Here is a 14,447-nt window from a genome sequence, read left to right as displayed (position 1 = left end):
CTTGCGTGTTTCTTCGCGCTTCACGTCGATATTCGCACTGGTAGTCTCGGAATACATCATTTGGAATGCGTGTTCCTTCAGCACGAGGGTTTTTCCCTGTAAATAAATTACGGATCAAGTTCGACTCAAAATGCGGAGGCTGACTGTCAAACTTTGGCTCTGTTCTCTTCAATCAGACGTTCCATCTGGTCTAGACTGTCTTGGAAGGTAGCATCTGTACCAACAGAGAAGTCGGTCAAAGAAATTGATACCTTAAAAGTACTCACCGTCTGGGTTCTGCGCGAGGAACTCGTCTAACACCGACGACTTTCTTGTTAGCAATCGCTCCGGTCCAAAGCGAAAAGCATGCTACTGCGGGTGTTCATTCTATGACTTATAACAAGTCAATCAATTTCATTACCATGAAAGGATTCTGCAAGCGAATGGGAAAGGGATCGAGATCTATAGTTCTAGTCACAGGCTCACCCTGATAAAGGTAAGAGAGGGATGGCCTTCCAACAACTTAAGGAGTAGGTTGGACGCTGTCCGTGGATGAGAGAATATGAAGATGTGGGAAGACATCGTGGTCAGAGTCAACTAAAGCACGCATTACAGCCTGTTCTGATTCAGATCCTCTCTCGCCACACATTTGCACAGTCACATGACACTCTGAGAAAAGTCCCCACGCTAGCGTTGCGTCAGTAACCTACCAAACTTACCAAAAACCAAACTTACAAGGTAAGTTACCAGTAAGTTACCTCCGGGTCTGGGACCCCCCAAGCAAGTCACCAATGCATCACATGATCCCTCAAATTTACCGTAAAGGGTGTGGGCAGGCGCCGCCATCTGTGCTCCGAACTTCCAAGGATGTGACTTATGACTGCAGAGGGGCTTTGGAAGAAGTGGTTGCACTAGTAAATGAAAACAAGACTTTGGCCTTGCTGTCTAGGTACTCAATAGTATTGTAGTTGAGGAGAATGTGCGTGAAGAAAATTTTGGCTACAGCGAATAATAACGTATATTTGGCAAAATTTGAGATCATGTGACCTTAGTTACGTTACGGTAAGTTACCTGACCCGTCCGGACCCCCGCCGTAACTTACCTGTACTGTAACTTACCACCAGTGGACCAAACTGACGCAACCCTAGTGAGCGGCCTCCCGCCCAACTCCCTGTCATGAGTGTTCCAGCTGTAAGTTGTTCCGTTTCTGCTCATATATGAAACGGAGCACTCATGCCTACTAATCGCTGAATGCTCTAGAATCTTCGGTGATAGTAAGGATTTTCAAGGTCTTCAAAAGCGTTCGGCTCAGCGGTTGAACGTGAGTGTCAGACTCCTCGTTTGGGCTGAGGATGGTCTGAAATTTATATTTCCCTCAAGATAACCATCTGATCATTCTGTCACTGACGCTCCCGGGAGGCCCTGAAAAAGAGGAATCTAATTCTTTAATTGGTTTCTCCGTTTGTCACAGGGATCCATGTGGAACTAGGTTCTGGGGTATGGAATATTATTATTACAATCGCTTTCCCAGGTTGAGCGTCCACTCCCTTCACTTTCCTTCCTTACCTTTACAATGTCTGCGGGGCTTCCCGTCGATACAACCGTCGACAACACTCTGGGGGCGGTTCTCGTTGGGTTTGCGGTTGCTTGCACCATCTATGGCATTCTCCTCAGCCAAGTTTTCTCATACTTCTCGAGCTACCCGCTGGATCGTTGGGTTTACAAGTTTCTGGTGAGTTAGGCCGTCTTTTGGTCTCGTGGGTTGCTAAGAAGGTTCCTTCCCTAGGTTCTTCTTATATTGTACGAACCATTCAACCTCGTTTTTGCACATTATTGAAAAAATGCTCGAAGAGTCATGGAGACCTCAGATCAAGCACTAATAGGACACGTTATCTACCATTACGGAATAACCAACTTCGCCAAACCGTTCGTGCTCTTGAAAGGCGATGTAACCTGGTTCGTGGTCTTTCTATCTTATTTTCTCTCTCTACCCTGTGCTGACACTTCGAAGGTCCTTTATTGTAAGTTTCTGCGCCCTCTCTTATTCGCTGCACACGATGCCCTGACCACCCAAACATGCGAATTCAGTTACAGCAAACGATCGGCGTAAGCCCTCCGAATTTCTCACCAGTTCCACTGAGAACCGTTCCCTGTCCTCCAGGATATCGTTGGTGCCATTGTCAAAAGGTAAAAGATTCTTTCGCTGGAACTTCACCTTTCTCATCTCTTGGGACTTCTGCAGCTCATTCACCCTTCGAGTATGGAGATGTGCGCTTTTATTCCCTATACCTCGCCTCTTCCCTACTGAGATTATGTTCTTATCGCAGTCAGCGAGTGCAATTGGGTCATAACTGTCATACTTGTAAGTCAGACCTTATACCCTCTCATCGTTAGATTGACTTCGGGTCAAGATGTCCTTAGTCTTCGGTCAACTGGGTGAGCGTGCCGTTACATTCATCCTTTCTTGTCGTTAATATGAGGCGGCCGGCTCATAGCACTGTCTTTGGGTATGTTCTATTTTATGATCTTCCTATGTTTCTGTAGTACTGACATCGTGAATTAAGCATACACCGTGAAAGCGTGAGACTCGTTGTTTAATTGAACTTGGCGAACGTAGCTTACGTGTTCGACCTAGCTTCCGGCTCTCAAGTGTCTTTCAAGCAGTCCAATTGCAGGTAACAAGTCCAGAACGGACTGGCGTACTATAATACTTACTGTGATTATCCTAGACTCTTGGATCAGTTACCCTCGGAGTCGGCGTTTTGACGGATGCTGCTATCGCAGTTGCATTGTGCTATTTCCTCAATCGCCTTCGGACTGGACACCGGCAGTACGTGAACGAACCATTTATCCCGTGTTCTTTTTTGATGGTGATCATCCAATAGCTCGGATACATTAGTGAATAGTTTAGTGCGGTATGCTGTCAATACCGGCGCTATAACCAGGTATGTAATGCGGGTTTTCTTGATGGGAGCGCACTGAAGTCTTCCCGCTCTGTTACTTTTCAGTGCCGTCAGCTTGACGACTCTAATTTTGGTAAGGCGCCCTTTCTTGTGCAACGGTATCCAGTCCTGAAATAAACGCTTTCGGCCGCCAGTACAATCTCTATCCGCACAACCTGGTCTTCATAGCGACCTTCTTCATCCTCAGCAAGTGTACGTCACCTTCACTCTTCCTATGTCGTGATTTGTACTGATTCCTACCCGTAGTCTATGCAATTTCTTTCATGGCAACGTACGCCCTGATTTTTACTTTTACCCGCATGCTTCAAACTGACGCAACCACTCTAGTTTGAATACTCGCCGAGTTGTCCGAGGTCAAGGTACCGACAGACAAGGCACTGAGAGGCAAGGGGGAAGCAACGATCCAGAAAACAATACCAATATGTTCCATCTCGGAACCCGTTTGCCCAGCATGGGACCGAACGATATGGATGGGTGGGAGGCTGCCTTTACGCCTTCGAAAGTTGCAATAACATCCGTGGTATTTTTTCGTTTCTGCTTTCACGCCGTCGCATGATGCTAATGCTAAATTCCTGCAGACATACTCGGAGGCATACTCGGAGGCACCGTTCAGCTCCTACCATTCGCAATCACAATCCACACAATCGCAAATGGATAGATTCCAAAAGTGAGTAATGTATGTTCCAGTTGATTCTGCCGCCGGGTGCTGAATTCCATGATTCCTGTCCTTTGTGACGTATCAGATTAGAATACGGTGAAGCCATATTATTATTAATATCAGATTAGAATACGGTGAAGCCATATGATACCGTTTCCCACTCCAAAGAATTTTTTAGGTTCAATTCTTTTCGCCACAAAATCTCCCGGGAGACCCACGGTACATATTCAGGAGAAGAATACCTTTGCCATTCAGAATTCAGAATTCAAAAATTCCGCGAGTCCCTCAATTCGGATTTGTAGCATATGTACCATTATCTTTTAAGGACCCATTCTTTCAGAAGCTCATGGATCTCCAGCTATCACACACTCCTTTATTACACTACCTAACATTTACTCGTTTCGGGTTGTACTAATTCTTTGACGTAACCTGCTGGATTTTGATAAATCTTATATCATTCCTTCTCTTTCCCTCTGACTCGTCGCTTCAAGCTGAAGCTGCTCAAAAAGTCGATGTCGAATGCACACAACGGATGCGTATACACGCCAAGGGATTGCGCGAGAGACCCTATAGTACTTTGTCCAGAAGGCCGGAATGAATTGAGGTTCAGTATAATTATAATTTACTTAGGCTGTATACTATGAGGGGTTTACATCCTTCGAAGGACCCCGTGAGATGCAGAAGGACCCAACGTACGTTGGTATGTAAATACTTAAGCCGAGATCGATCGAGCTACCAGGATTTGGTCGTTCGTTTTGATGATGGTATTACCATCGATTACATTTAATAAAGAAAGTGATGATTGAGCGGGTCCGAGCGCTATTCGAGCCTTAACTGTGCGCTTAGGTACTTACACACATGACGGGTTTTTATCTTCATCCAGAATCCTATTACAGATTTATAACGTACAAAAAGATGATTAAAATCGGTCCAGACACCGGAATCTTCAGCCAACCCCCGTGCCTCAGTATTCAGCAATTGGAATGACTTTGCCTGTAAAAAATAAACAAACCTCAGAACCCAATAATGCCCTCAACTTCCCAAGCGTGAAGAAAACGTACCGATATTAGAATACCCTCTCGCTCCCTTCCGCTTCCTCTTGTCCACAAGTTCGACGTCAGCGCTCCCAAAGAAGGAATATTCAGCTGAAAAGGAATATTCAAAGAGATCAGTATAAAAGCATGGCGAAAGAAGGGGACCTTCTTACGCAAAACAATACTTTCATAATCGTCATCGTCATCCGAACTAGACCCATTGACCGGTCTACCCGTTTTCGAATCTCTCAAGATGCCAGCATGATCGACAAATGGCGTCGGAGGCTCATTTGCAGCTCGGTGTAACTGACTTATCGTCCTCTGAATATCGTACAAGTATCCTTTGAGCGTATCAAGGAACCTTCTCGTCTGTAGATGTTTTGATGATGCACAGCTATGTATAAGACGTAGTAAGCACACAAACAGCTTTTTTTGAGTATAGCGAGCCAACTCACACAGAAAGCGCTTCATCCTTGATGATATACCCAATTCCGAACCCGTCCGGGGAGACAGGCCCAAATCCAAACAGCCTCAACGCGGGATTTCCACAGTTCGAAGTCGATAAGATCGATGTGTTCAACAACTCCCAGCCAGGATCAGTGAAGATCCTAGGCGTCATCTTCCGAATTCTCCTGGCAACCTCCGATATGTCAGACCTCGGAGAACCGTCCGAGAGGCTTTCGTTTTCATCGCTTGACCCTGCCGTATCAGGCGAATCGAGAGAACCATCGTTCATCCGTCGTTGAAGACAGTATAACGCGTAAAGATGCCGATCTTGTCCGAGACCTTGACTACATTCTTTGGTCAATTTGACGTGTCTCTCGCAGGCTTTACGGAGAGCGCCGACTTTCTCCGAAACAGAGGCATCGGAGTAGAAAGTCTACAAGGTTATCGAGATGAGGGTGAATTCGCACTTGATAGCTATTCACGAGGTTCTTACCTTGGTGAAATTGACACTCTCGGGTTGGACGGATCTTATCGCTTCCGTGCGCCCATGTAGGAATGCCTTAGTCATCGCCGGCTCGTAGACACATTCAATTCGACCTAGAGATGTAAGTACGCTGCTCGTGAGGTGCCATCTCGGAAAAAACAGGAATTGAACTAACCGTAGAGCCCGAAATAAGCCGCCTGAAAAGCCATTTGTACGAAGGCATCGGGACTAAAACCGTGACTTGTGATAAAATTCTTCCCGTATCCTTTGAACTCCAGTGCTTCACAATCATTCTGACATATCAAGTCGCTGAGTCTGGTCTCTGCGAACCTAACATTCGTACTTCGTCAGCACGTGAAATCAACCCACGACGGAATGCGGAGGACGGTACCTGATGTTAACACGAAGCTCGGGCGTAAGGTTCCAGTCAAGCTTCTTGGGTGCAGTATCCATAGCATCTTTACGTTCCGGCTTCTTCTCTCCTTTAGCTGGCTTGTACGACTTGGCGTATGGCGAAAGCGAAGCGTGGAACAATGTAGGTGCAGATGGATTGATTGAACGCGCGAGTAGCATCAATCCCTCCGTGAAAATATCGGCGGCAAATCTGCAAACCCGGCGAGATCAACGGGACCCGTGTACATTAAAGAGATTTATCACGTACCTTAGTACAGTATGGCCATCTACACCGGTATGCTCAAAGTTGATCCCCGCCGCACCATCACTACACACGATGATCTGAAGCTTATCATACCATCTGTTGACGCATGTGCCCACTTGGACCCCGTCTTCAAGTCCATATGTACCGCAAAGGAAGTTTGCACATAGTTGACCTAGATTGTCCTTCAAATCCGCGTTGTCGTCAAGGCAGACGATGAACAACGCCTTGTCGACCATCTCAAGACAGTCTGCGTTGTGTTTCTCTGAAGAAATCGTTGTCCGGATCTTCGACCATGTTTTGCGGTTCTCGGTTGAGAGTACGCCCACTGAGTTTTGAGCTACTTCGCGTCGTGACCATCTGTCGGCGTCGTTGACAATAGCTTGAAGGTTGCGAATGATTTCACGCTCAGTGAGCAAAGGCTGATTATTCTCGTCCATAACTGCGAACCAATCTGGACAGGAGTGTGAGATGTTGTAGCGTGAGGGAGAGAGGAAAAACAGAACGCACAAAACTGTCCCCGGCGTAACACGACAATGTGGTGAGAATTTGCTACCTCCATTCTGCATCCTTTCTGCGAGAGCGATTGGTTACTGCGACTATGGATAGAGAATGGATGAGTTACCTTCGTCGGAATTCTTGCAGTACCGAACAACCGGGTATATTGGTCCATGTCGAGCGGAAGGCCACGAATGGTGTCTGGTTGCAGTATGCCAGCCCGTAGATCATGAATGAAGCCGAGTGACGAGACAATTAATGACGCTGCTCTTGGTAGTTGAGAACCTCTATCCGGGGTCGGGTCGTTTCTAATGCGGTAGATGTTCAGCAGAAAATGAGATGAGAAGAGGTTCAAGACACATACTCCAGAACGAAGTAGGGATTGAGAGCCAGCACGACAGGATCGCTATGAGATAGGTACGACTCGTACCAAAACTCTTCGATGTAACTGACGACATTTTCAATAAGGTGTAGAATTGGGCGATAAGTACCATACTCACCTAGATTTGTCCTTAGCATACTCCTTCAGTTTTTGCTGCAGTATCGGTCCGTCTTTCTCCAGGAAGTCCTGAACGGCGAGCTGGGTCCTCATATGTTCCTCCTCATCTTGAAGACCTTCAAGCGCTTTGAGATAACGTTTACATGTGTCTTCTAAGGAAGGAATTGGTAACTTGGGGAGCTTGTCTTGATGCTGAAAGGTGACTCCTGAGGGTGGGTCGCTTTCGAACATGGTGGTCGGGGTGCAAGTGTTAAGCCGAGGCTAGCTCCGCGCGTTATGGGGAATGAAGGACGGATGAAGACAAGCGATCGATTTGTCAAGTGAAAGTCCAGCTAACCGCGTTAGGGTATGTTAGCCGAAAAGATTCCGGTATCGTAGGGCTGAACCAAACAAGCAATTAACTCGTCAATAATTACAATAGAAGATGGATGAGAAGGGATGAGAAGAGCAGAACAGCTGCACAGGTACCCGAAAAACCCGAACACTGACGAACACTGACGCAAATATGATACAGTTCAGTCACCAGGCCTCTCGCTCCCACTGCTCCATTAGAGTCTATCTTCGTATCCTGAAGCGCTAGTAAACAAACGTGGCAGGCGTCAGGATCAATTACTAAGAAAAGCCAAGACCCAAGACCCCAAGAAATCGATGAATTGAGCCCAACGCACCTTCTTTGAAATTTGCAGAAATACCGCCGACTTCTTGATAGATTCATTGTGCAGGGCAGAGAGAGGGAGAAAATGTTATGAGGACCAGATCATCGACGTTGAGGTGGATAACGGTGGATCGGTGGTCACTGGTTCAGGGCAGGTCCACGGGCACCATGCGTAATACTCAGCCTCTCTTTGCCACAAGTCCTTTTCATGCTGCAATCGAGGGCGATCCAAATGGTACGTGGTCAAAAGAGTAAATACTTACCAACATCCTCCATACCCATTTCGTGGGGAAAATAAGAATCGAATTATATTGGTGTGATTCCTCGGTGATGGACACGTTGTACAACCCCAGGCCAACCTCAGGCTGCAGGAGACTGACTTGACCCGCAACAGCCGCAGCAATCTACCTGCGAGCTTCAAAATTCAAAGGGTTCCCGCGTCGACTCCTACAACTACTGCCATGTGCCTTGCGGTCTCCCGTTTTCCTCTTCTCCACGATGTCAGCAACAATGTCAACAATGAGTGCAACCCCTGGATATTGCATGCTACGTCTACCCGCTTTCATGGTTCACCGGTCATGAGACAGCCTCAGAACGTCATCTTATTTCTGGACCTTTGCGAGCCTTATGGTCCTCTTACGTCTCTGGCGGCCTTCCGTAGCTCAGGTGTGCTATAAATTCAAAATTTCTTTTGGTTCGAGTTTATACTGACGGCCATGCGGACACGTAGCTGGGTAAAGGCTCTTTCTGCCTTCCATGTACTTTGCGGTGTTCTCGTGCATGCAGAATATGTGGAACCGTCTCGACTTGATTCGTGTCCAGGCTACAATGCCGTGAATGTCACGACCAGCACCAATGGGAGGACTATCTCTGCAGACCTGGTTCTCGCAGGTACACCTTGTAATGTGTTTGGAAAGGATCTTCAGCAGCTGAGACTTCAGGTGGCATATGAAAGCGGTATTTCGCTTTTTAAACTTGTGAAGTGTTTCATCTCTTACCCCTGCTCCACAGATAATCGAATCCACCTCAAAATCATCGACCCGCTACAACCACGATATGAAGTTCCTGAAAGTGTTTTCCCTCGCCCTCAAAGCGGTAATTCGACCCTCAATCCGAACATACAATTCACATACACCACGACGCCATTCTTGTTCAACATTTCACGAGTTGGGACCAACGAAACCCTGTTTGCCACTTCCGCTGGGCATCCTCTGATCTTTGAGCCTCAGTATCTCCGAATCAAATCTTCCGGCTCCCCAGCAGATGCTAACATCTACGGTCTCGGAGAACACACAGAGACATTCAGATTACCCACCAGAGACCTCACCAGGACATTTTGGAGCAGGGATTCATACGGTATTCCCACTGGTACCAACCTCTACGGCAACCATCCTGTTTACTTCGAGCACCGGCTAACGGGTACCCATGGGGTTTTCTTGTTAAGTTCGAACGGCATGGATATCAAGATCAATGACACACAACCAGGTGTAACGTCAATCGAGTACAACGTTATCGGTGGTGTCCTGGACTTTTACTTCTTCGCCGGATCCAACCCTCTGGAGGTTTCCCGAGAATATGCTAAGATTGCTGGCGCTCCCGCTGAGGTGCCATACTGGAGTTTTGGGCTCCATCAATGTCGATTCGGTTATCAAAGTATGTATCATATTACCTTTGCGCTGGGGCTCCAACTTCATAATTTATTTGCAGACTTTGTCGACGTTGCTGGTGTCATAACAAACTATTCGGCCGCAGGTATTCCATTGGAAACAATGTGGACCGATATAGACTACATGGATAGACGGCGTGTCTTCACCCTTGATCCTGATTATTTCCCTTTATCTCGAATGCGCGAGATAGTCGATCACTTGCATGATAACGGGCAGAAGTACAGTAAGTCGAGCCTAAATGGGAAGTGGACTTGTGTTAATTCTTGTCTACTCAGTTGTAATGGTGGACCCTGCCCTCGGTTACTTCCCCAACGAAGGGTATGCTCCGGTCGACCGCGGCATCGAGACGGATATATTTTTGAAATGGCCAAATGGAAGTGTTGTTATTGGTGTTGTCTGGCCGGGACCATCAGTTTGGCCAGGTAAAGCACTTTGCTTGACGCTCTTCTCCTTACTGATCATAAGTACATCAGACTGGTTCCATCCCAAGGTACAAGAGTACGTCAATCCCACTCGCACACGAGGCGGCAACTGATGGATATCTGGTCTAGCTTTTGGAACGGGGAATTTGAACTCTTCTTCAATGAAACGGAAGGTCTGGACATCGACGGTGTTTGGATCGATATGAATGAGCCCGCCAGTGTGCGTCTCTTTCTATCTCACTGAGTAAAGGAAACTCATTTCCCATCAACTCCTAGTTCTGCAACCTCCCGTGCACTGATCCTTGGGAGCAGTCCAGAGAACGACAGTTTCCACCTCCTAGGGCTTTTCCACCTCCGGATATCAACACGCCTATCTTCGTGAAGGCAACGAAGAAGAATAAGCGGTCCATCCTGGACCCACCATACGCAATTTCGGACGCTGCACCGAACGGCGACTTGAGCGCCACCACTTCTCCTGTGGGTATACCATCGCGCGATGGTTGTCATTCTTATCTTAACACTTAACATCTCCTCGTTCTAGGTGAACGCAACACATTTCAACAACCTCACGGAATACGACGTTCACAATCTGTATGGTACTATGATGTCTACCTCAACTCACCTTGCTATGTTGAACCGTCGTCCTGAACTCCGAACGCTCGTCATCACTCGTTCAACTTTCGCCGGTGCGGGGCGTCATGTTGGTCAGTCCAAGACTTTTTCACGAATGAACGTTCCGTGTTCTTACCTCCCTTTTCTGCTCCAGGCAAATGGCTCGGAGATAATCTTAGCACATGGGAGCAATACCGCTTTAGTATTGCCGGCATGTTGGGCTTCACAAGTATTTACCAGATACCGATGGTGGGGAGTGATATCTGCGGGTTTGGGGACAACACGACTGAGACTCTATGCGCGAGATGGGCGATGTTGGGCGGATTTTATCCGTTCATGAGGAATGTAAGTGTCTTTCCACCCCCTGTGTCTAGTGTTTCTGTACTTGTCGGTTCTCATATCCCTGTTTTCCCTTTAGCACAACCAAGATACCAGTATCTCACAAGAGTTCTACAGATGGCCTCTGGTTACCCAAGCCGCAAAGAACGTCCTCGACATGCGCTATCGTCTCTTGGACTACATCTACACTGCCTTCCACACCGCATCACTCGACGGCACACCCGTTTTACAACCTCTGTTCTACCGATTCCCCAACGACACCAACACCTTCTCAATCGAGCACCAATTCCTCTACGGCAGCTCCATCCTCGTTTCTCCGGTAACCGAAGAAAACTCCACCTCGGTTACGATCTATTTACCACCTGAAGGAAGATACTACGACTTCTTGACTTTCGCTCCCGTTCCCGAATCGCGAACCGGCAACGTTACGCTTACGAATGTGGACTTTACAAAGATACCTGTACATATCGTTGGAGGGGCGGTGGTGCCGTTGAGAGTGGAGGGAGCGATGATTACGGATGAGTTGAGGAAAAAGGATTTCGAGATCGTGATTGCCCCAGACAAGAATGGTGTAGCTCACGGGAAGCTTTATGTGGACGATGGAGTGTCTATAGGCCAATCCCGTCAGACGTTCCTGACGATGGAATATGGGAATGGGAGGTTGACGATCACAGGGGAGTTCGGACATCCTCTGAATGTTAAACTTAAGAGGATCAGGATTCTTGGCGTTCCAAAGCGGCCGTCTGGGGTCAATTTCGGTGGTCAAGCGAATTTGAACACGACAAAGGAGGTTGAATATGATGGAGAGAAGAAGGTTCTTAACGTGGAGCTTGGCACCGCGTTCGAGAGCGCATTTTCGTTGCAATTGCTTTAGTTTGTATCACTTCGTTGAAATACAAGTCAATGCCCGTAAATTTGAGTAAACTGAAACCGCCCTACGCCTGGCTATGTCGGTGGTTGTCGATCAGTGTTGTTTACTCTAAAGCCCCTTTCACATAATAGTTCATCGCCGCAACGCTGCTTTCGAAACCGAGCATTCTTCGTACCAAAATGCTGAGTCGAGTGCGAGTGGTTGATTCTGGGAGGCGCCGCTCGGCCCGCTTCATCTCGCGCCAAGGGAAGTTGCAAAAGTTTCAAATTACGACGACAGTGGACCCTCAACTACCGAAACCATCTCCAGCTCCCAAATCAGTTTCTACACCAATAACTCGTCGTGGTAAAAAATACTACACTCTAGAGAAAGCTTTCCCATCTACTCCGAAGCGCTTTGAAGTCGCGTACGAAACGAGCGGCCTCTACTATGGCCCAGTTTCAACGAATGAATTCTTTCAAGAATTCATGCCTTACAAAAGCCCTGATACCCCCAGGAAACCACCAACAAAGAATCGTCGAGACATGATGAAAAAAGTAGCTTCAAAGGGGACCGAGGAAAAGATGTACAAAGCATTTGTGAGTGGTTTCTCGCTCGTTATGTACTTAGAGTTCATTTTCCCTTTCATTCCAGGTTAAAGCCCTTCAGTCTTGGCCACCTGCTCAAGATGAGCGGAAGATCAAGCTATTTTACCATGATAACCATTTGTTACGCGATCCAAACTGCGCTGGTCTCAGTGTCGACGTTGCTGTTGCTGACGCCAGGACGGAACGCTTTTGGGGTGGGCCTCATGGGAAGCATATCTTTTTTACGGAACACGAGTCTCACACAAAATTCAAGCTTTGTGTGACTTGCGATCCATTCGTTGATCCAGAGGAGACGAAAGAAAGAGGAGGCCCGGGAGGAACTGGAACTGGACGAGGAGGAGGGAGAAGGAAAGGAGGAACCGGCAGCAGCAGGAGTTTCTGATCTGGATATACCGTTGCCGCTGGGTTCCATTTCTCCTAAGGTGATGGCACAGAAGGTGACGATTGTTGAACGTATCCCTGCTACTCACTGGAAACAGTACAGATTTGAGAATCGAACTAAAGCTGGAATATCTTGTCGGGGTCAGCTAGCATATCTTGCAGCTGCCGCAATGACTGTTCAATATCGGACCCACTTTTTCCAGCTTGTCATCTTTGGTAGGTTCGCCAGAATTCTCCGCTGGGACCGGTCATGCGCCATCGTCTCTGAACGCTTCAACTACACCAAGAACCCCAATATAATATTCGATTTTTATCAACGTCTTGCGCAGCTGGGCTCCACAGAACGCGGTCATGATCCTCAGATCTCCTATGCAACTAAGAAAGAAGCAGATCTGGCTCGCACCAGATGCAGTGGTTTTTCTACGGGCAGCTGGCATGGTCATCCGAAAAGGGTCCCTAAGCGCGACATTGGAAGTCAGGCCTTTCGCAAGCTTGAGATAACAGATGGGAAGCAATTCATAGTCTGTGTCCCCGTTTTTTATCCAGACTCATACTCGCCTTTTGGACATTCTACTCGTCGCTCGCTCGCTTACTGCATTACCACCGGAACAATTCACTTCATGAAGGATTTTCACTCTCAAAACTACCGAACGACGCTGAAGGAAGCATAAGTCTATTGTCGTATTGAGGAGAAGAGAAAGGCTGGTGTGGTGGTTCCCCGTGGGCCGTGCACAATGGTAGCTGGTGGTGATGTCCCTGGCACAGAATCCATAGGACACCTCTACTGGAAAAAGCCCTGGATTTGCACTCACATCCAGGAGCCTGTTTGTTTGATTGGCCATCGGATAATCCTTAGGGAAGTGGGCTGCAGCGTACAGAACTTCACCAATTGTAAAAGCTTGTTGACTGCAGCTGCAGATGCTATGGAGGGTGAGTTTCTCGTCTGCAATTTGTTTTTAAATAGCATCTGAACAAACTCCAGCACATTCCTGGCTTCATGACAAGCTCCACATTCTCCACAGGGATATATCACCTGGAAATATACTTATGGAACTTGAAGATGAAACAAAGGGCATTCATGTTCGTAGGGGGTTGCTTATCGATTATGACCATGCACTGGACCTTGACCGAGTTGTTGACGACGTTCTGTAAGTTTGTTTATATTTCTGAGACACCACATTGACTTTTGCAATTCTAGGGTACCCCTCAATTCTTCTCTATACGCCTGCTTCGTGATGAACTCAGTGTTCAGGACAGGGGAGATGATCAAGAATCCTGTTTCTACAGTCTTGTCTACCTCGGCTTGCTTCACCTTCGCCACAAATTGAGTGGTCAACCCCACAAGCTACACAACCTGCTGCGTAATCTGTTTGAGTTGGACTCCCATGCAGGAAAAAAGGTTGCATTCATAGAAAGAATCTATTCGGAATTAGGCTGGGAAAATCCTGGAATGCGGGACATGTTGAAAGCACTGGAGGATGTTTTTATGCCACACTATAAGGACGGGAACTTGCCGACAATTCCTTGAAGGATTTTAGTGATGTAAACTGGATGCACAAGATGATTCGGGAACATGTGGAAAACATGCCAAACCCTCCAGAAAGGGAATTTATCATCAACAAGTACTACTCACGGGCTGCCGCTTGGCGAAGGAGTAGGAAGCCCTGTCATCATTGGGGATAGGGTGTACATGGGT

At 47.4% G+C, this 14,447-nt stretch overlaps 5 protein-coding genes across 6 annotated transcripts; 4 read left to right on the top strand and 1 right to left on the bottom strand.

Moving 5' to 3' along the window:
- Window positions 1–1,085: 1,085 nt before the first annotated feature.
- E1B28_002286 (uncharacterized protein) lies at window positions 1,086–4,074 on the top strand. The gene is made up of 22 exons (XM_043159195.1): window positions 1,086–1,170; window positions 1,240–1,300; window positions 1,360–1,711; window positions 1,766–1,779; window positions 1,831–1,935; window positions 1,991–2,000; window positions 2,068–2,085; window positions 2,141–2,166; window positions 2,222–2,247; window positions 2,307–2,341; window positions 2,391–2,415; window positions 2,475–2,486; window positions 2,544–2,559; window positions 2,615–2,654; window positions 2,709–2,809; window positions 2,865–2,924; window positions 2,988–3,015; window positions 3,077–3,134; window positions 3,189–3,213; window positions 3,270–3,462; window positions 3,521–3,609; window positions 3,686–4,074. Exons 3-22 carry the CDS (start codon window positions 1,553–1,555, stop codon window positions 3,726–3,728), a joined length of 1,083 nt encoding a protein of 360 aa, XP_043002794.1. The 5' UTR covers window positions 1,086–1,170; window positions 1,240–1,300; window positions 1,360–1,552; the 3' UTR covers window positions 3,729–4,074.
- A 386-nt stretch (window positions 4,075–4,460) lies between these two features.
- On the bottom strand, window positions 4,461–8,226 carry E1B28_002285 (uncharacterized protein). Its single transcript, XM_043159194.1, has 14 exons — window positions 8,136–8,226; window positions 7,886–8,074; window positions 7,219–7,793; window positions 7,083–7,166; window positions 6,846–7,026; window positions 6,731–6,794; window positions 6,227–6,674; window positions 5,957–6,169; window positions 5,741–5,895; window positions 5,575–5,678; window positions 5,090–5,514; window positions 4,808–5,028; window positions 4,662–4,745; window positions 4,461–4,593 (listed from the first exon to the last, which is right to left on the bottom strand). Exons 3-14 carry the CDS (start codon window positions 7,446–7,448, stop codon window positions 4,565–4,567), a joined length of 2,238 nt encoding a protein of 745 aa, XP_043002793.1. The 5' UTR covers window positions 7,449–7,793; window positions 7,886–8,074; window positions 8,136–8,226; the 3' UTR covers window positions 4,461–4,564.
- A 221-nt stretch (window positions 8,227–8,447) lies between these two features.
- On the top strand, window positions 8,448–11,826 carry E1B28_002284 (uncharacterized protein). 2 transcript variants are annotated; one of them, XM_043159193.1, is made up of 11 exons: window positions 8,448–8,538; window positions 8,603–8,829; window positions 8,884–9,525; window positions 9,580–9,762; window positions 9,815–9,961; window positions 10,013–10,037; window positions 10,091–10,181; window positions 10,238–10,438; window positions 10,503–10,665; window positions 10,728–10,918; window positions 10,992–11,826. In XM_043159193.1, the coding sequence occupies exons 3-11, from the start codon at window positions 9,327–9,329 to the stop codon at window positions 11,784–11,786; spliced, it is 1,995 nt and encodes a 664-aa protein (XP_043002792.1). In that variant the 5' UTR covers window positions 8,448–8,538; window positions 8,603–8,829; window positions 8,884–9,326; the 3' UTR covers window positions 11,787–11,826. The 2 variants fall into 2 exon arrangements, with proteins under 2 accessions (XP_043002792.1, XP_043002791.1); XM_043159192.1 differs by lacking the exon at window positions 8,448–8,538 and having other exon boundaries at window positions 8,578–8,829.
- Window positions 11,827–11,962: 136 nt separating this feature from the next.
- Window positions 11,963–12,752, top strand: E1B28_002283 (uncharacterized protein; the record flags this gene model as incomplete). The annotated part of the gene is made up of 2 exons (XM_043159191.1): window positions 11,963–12,361; window positions 12,417–12,752. 2 exons carry the CDS (start codon window positions 11,963–11,965, stop codon window positions 12,750–12,752), a joined length of 735 nt encoding a protein of 244 aa, XP_043002790.1.
- Window positions 12,753–13,485: 733 nt separating this feature from the next.
- E1B28_002282 (uncharacterized protein) lies at window positions 13,486–14,079 on the top strand (the record flags this gene model as incomplete). Its single annotated transcript, XM_043159190.1, has 3 exons — window positions 13,486–13,681; window positions 13,734–13,899; window positions 13,950–14,079. The coding sequence occupies 3 exons, from the start codon at window positions 13,486–13,488 to the stop codon at window positions 14,077–14,079; spliced, it is 492 nt and encodes a 163-aa protein (XP_043002789.1).
- Window positions 14,080–14,447: the final 368 nt, after the last annotated feature.

The sequence above is a fragment of the Marasmius oreades genome, chromosome 10 (assembly GCF_018924745.1).
Source record: "Marasmius oreades isolate 03SP1 chromosome 10, whole genome shotgun sequence".
In the NCBI taxonomy this organism is placed as follows: Eukaryota; Fungi; Basidiomycota; class Agaricomycetes; order Agaricales; family Marasmiaceae; genus Marasmius; species Marasmius oreades.
Note: the sequence above shows the minus strand (reverse complement) of the source record. Positions and strands in the feature narration are given on the sequence as shown.